Source organism: Pistacia vera, unplaced genomic scaffold (genome assembly GCF_008641045.1).
Source record: "Pistacia vera cultivar Batoury unplaced genomic scaffold, PisVer_v2 Contig635, whole genome shotgun sequence".
NCBI lineage: Eukaryota > Viridiplantae > Streptophyta > Magnoliopsida > Sapindales > Anacardiaceae > Pistacia > Pistacia vera.
The window spans coordinates 16,362-20,657 of NW_022196485.1; the positions used below are offsets into that span (position 1 = coordinate 16,362).

Below are 4,296 nucleotides of genomic sequence, written 5' to 3' on the forward strand. Positions count from 1 at the left end.
GCCTCATTGCCAGTTCATCTGGGCCCAAGCCCTCTGATCCTAGAACACCTTCTAGACTTAAGATCTACTTGGAGCCCAGGGTCGCCTACGTACTCCGGGACTATCTGAACTCTACTAAAGAGTCCATCACTACCCTAATTCATCTAGGATCTGTATCCTAGACACGTTGGGACTCTCTTTCCTACTGAGGTAAAGGAGCCAAAGGCTCCACTCTTTCACAAAACCACAACTCAAAGGACTCCCAGTCCCACTAGGATTCAAAGACCCTATAATCACTATTTAAACAAAGGCTAGCCCTCTCACAAGGGGCAGACACAGACACATTACACCTTTAGACCTTGGAGTTCCCACTCTTGAGAACTTCGCATTATAGTCGTAGTTATAGTCTTTGACTAGACTTCTGGTAACATTTTCTCTCCCTAACACTCACTACATTAGCCTCATTCAGCCTTGCTGACTTGAGCATTGGAATGCCTATGGCAAACACCACCTCGGTGTTTTCCGTCTGCTTTACGCTTGTTTTCTTGCGTGTGCAGGTGCAACAGATCGCTAGTGGCATCAACCTCATAGGATCAGTCCCTATTTTCATAAAAGTAGATTTTTGCATCTACAGTTTGGCGCCCACCATGGGGCCTCTAGCAATCATTCGTCTCTCAAACCCTGCTATGTAAAGAAACTCTCTATGGCTGAAAATTCTGATAACATTAATCCTGGCTTCGAGGCTAGACTGGAAGCTCTAACTGCCCTTATGCAATAGCACTCAGACAAGGTGACCACATTGGAAGTTGAGAACATTGCCATCCAGACCAAAAAGGCCTCCATCAGGGCTGAAAACCAATTTCTAAAAGAGAAGGTAAGTTAGTTTTATGGTCTTGAGCTTCTGCCTTGTCAGGTACAACCTAACCGGTTCCGCGCATCAATTCCATCCATGCAACTTCGCTAAACTCCAGAGCATAGACCAACGATCTTAGATACGAGGTCGTGCCAACTTTATTCATCATTAGTGGACGATTCAACCCTGAATCATAGTGAATGGGGGTTGCCGATAGAACCACTCTTGGTTGATCCGCTTTAGGCACGAGATCAAGACGTCCAAGTAATGGAGAGCCCACCACAACAAGAGCCACACATCCTTGCCATCCTGTCTCACCTTCAGTCAACCATCCCTACCCAAACCCCACTCGGCTCGACTCATCCTCGTGGGTCGAGCGGGCTCCCTTCCCTTCAAACCATCCCGCTCGAGTCCATCCATCCCAATAGACCGAGCTACTCCTAAATAACCCCTCTTATCATCCATGTGGGGTGAAACACCCGATCAATCACAATGGGAGCCACTCAAACGGAGGGAGTGAATGGAGATTCAGGCTACCAAGCAGCACACGACAGAATGATTCGTCAGGCTACACCACGTGGCTTGACCCAATGAAATGCACCGATGCGAATCATATGACCAACCGAGTTAACCAAGATGACCTAGTGGTCTCCGCCTCGCCCATGGAGCAAATATTTGCCAAAAGACTAACTGATATAGAGGCAGTGATAAGGTGCATACCTGAAGTGCCAATCCTAACCAAAAAGAGCCAACCTCACTACTATGCCGATTCACCCTTTGTGGATGCAATTGCGCTAGCCGAGATGCCTTACAAATTCACCATCCCCAATATGAAGCCCTACGATGGTACAACAGACCCAGATGAGCACATAGCCTCATACAAGCAGTGAATGTTTGTCATCTCGATACCCTGAACACTGAGGGAAGCCTGCATGTGTAAGAGCTTTGGCTCAAGCCTCTCCGGACTAGCTTTTCAGTGGTACACTAACCTTCCAAACAATTCAATCAGCTAATTCGCCCAGCTCACTTGCCCAGCTCACCGACACCTTCATTGAACAATTCGCCAGCATCAAGAAACTCGAGAAGCTATCAGCCGACCTATATACAAAGACCTGACAAAGCTCGGCTGCACCACAATGGAAGACGCCCTAGCCAAAGTTGTGATTCAAATAAGGTGGGAGGAAGATGAGATGAATCGGATGAGGCATTCCAGATATGAAGACCGTTACCAAAGGCGGAATGATAGAAGGCCATAGTCTAGATTGTTTGAGACCCGTTATCAACCCCCTCCACGCAATCTGAACAGAGTCAAAAAACCATACCACTGCCAACCGACTAAAGCTGACAATAGACCATCTAGATCAAACCAATAAAAGTTCCAAAGTATAATCTTAACATCGAACTAGCCCAGGTCATGGCAATCGTGAAAGAAATGAGACCTACTATTAAGTGGCCAACAAAGCTCAATCCTGAAGCGAAGAGGGACACGACCATGTTGTGCGAATTCCATGTTGATCATGGTCATAACACCGCGTATTGCATCGCCCTACAGTTGGAAGTCGCAACACTATTGAAAAGGGGACATCTCCAAGACCTATTGACGGATAAAGGGAAGAATACAGTTAGCCAAAGAAGCTCGAAGGAAACATCTCCCCCTCCACAAGAACCTACACCAAAGGGGTTCTGCTCCATTATCTCCAGAGGGTCGGAGATCAGTGGGGTAAGCTATTCCTCGGCCAAGCGCTACGCTCGAGCGAACCATCACCTTGAAGTCCAATCCATCCATCTGTCCCCTTGGTTGCACACTAACCAGGTAATTCAGTTTGAAGATGACGAGCTAGTCACCCTTGCTGCCTCTCATCACGATGCTCTAGTCATCTCCCTTTATATCACCAACATCCTGGTCAAGAGAGTATTTGTAGATGGGGGATCCTTGACAAACATTCCCTTCCTTGAAACAGTGAAGGCCATGGGACTAGATGAAACAAACATCAGCAGACGACCAACCATATTGGTCGAGTTTAGTTTCGAGTAGAAGTACACCATCGGAGAAATCACCTTGCATGTCTATACCAATGGAGTCAACAAGCAAACCATTTACTTAGCGCTCGATTGCTCCTCAATCATTTTGGGTCGACCATGGATCCATGACATACGAGCTGGTCCATCCACCTTCCACCAAACTGTAAGGTTTCAAACGAAATGGGGAGTGAGAGAAATCAAGGGCGATCCTAAGGTGTCCAAAGACTACTACAAAAACGCCTTCAAAAGCAAAGGTCATGCCTTAACTACAGTCCCATCCACCCCCTTTGACTGAGCCAAATCAACCATCCATGGAAGAGTTGGATGAATTGCAGATACACCTAGACCACCCCAACCGGAAGACCCAGATAGGCTCTCGACTCGGGCTTGAGATAAGAGAGCGGCTCATAGAATTCCTCAAACAAAACCAGGACTGCTTCACCTAGTCTTACGTAGGCATGACAAGAGTCAACCCTGAGGCAATCGTTCACCACCTCCAAGTAGATCCAGATCACTCTCCAGTGAAGTAGAGGTGAAGGAAATTCACACCAGAATGCAACCAGATCATCAATAAGGAGATTGACAAACTACTGAATAACGGGTTGATCAAAGAAGTCTACTATCCTGACTGGCTAGCAAACGTTGTGGTCGTGCAGAAAAAGAATGGAAAGTGGAGGGTCTACATAGACTTCACGGATTTAAACAAAGCATGCCCCAAAGATTCTTTCCCACTTCCACATATTGACATGATTGTGGATGCGACAGCAGGTCACGAACTCCTAAGCTTTATGGATGCCTTTTCAGGGTACAACCAGATTTTGATGCACTCGAACGACCAGAAAAAAACAACCTTCATCATAGAGTGGGGGACCTACTGCTACAAAGTAATGCCATTTGGTCTCAAGAACGTTGGGCCTACTTATCAGTGTCTAGTCAACAGGATGTTTGCCGAACACCTCGGCAACACCATGGAAGTATACATCGACGACATGCTCATCAAGTCCCTTATGGCTAAGCAGCACCTCGACCATCTCAGCCAAGCGTTCGTCATCCTAAGGAAATACAACATGAAGCTAAATCCAGCCAAATGCTCGTTCAGGGTCTCGTCCAGAAAATTCTTAGGATACATGGTAACTTAGTGTGGGATAGAAGACAACCGTGACCAAATCTAGGCGATCCTCAACATACCATTACCAGCGTGCATTAAAGATGTCCAACGCCTCGCTTGGCGAGTAGGAACTTTGAGCCTCTTCATCTCTAGATCCGTCGAAAAGTGCCACCATTTCTTCCTCACACTCAAGAAATCCAAGAAATTTGAATGGAACCCCACTTGCGAGAAGGCCTTGTAAAAGTTAAAGAGATACCTAACCTCTCCCCCCCACTCTTTTCCAAGCTTGTGGTTAGGGAAAAGCTTTACACCTACCTGGCGGTCTCGGAGACAA

The 4,296-nt window shown here is 46.8% G+C and overlaps 1 protein-coding gene across 1 annotated transcript; it reads left to right on the top strand.

Annotated features, from left to right (window-relative positions):
• Positions 1–2,246: 2,246 nt before the first annotated feature.
• LOC116111414 lies at positions 2,247–2,867 on the top strand. Its single transcript, XM_031397600.1, has one exon. The coding sequence runs from the start codon at positions 2,247–2,249 to the stop codon at positions 2,865–2,867; it is 621 nt and encodes a 206-aa protein (XP_031253460.1).
• The last annotated feature ends 1,429 nt before the right edge of the window (positions 2,868–4,296 follow it).

Bases quoted from the DNA above. Each gene is read 5' to 3' on its own strand.
- LOC116111414 (XM_031397600.1), top strand. From the start codon at position 2,247: ATGGCAATCGTGAAAGAAATGAGACCTACTATTAAGTGGCCAACAAAG.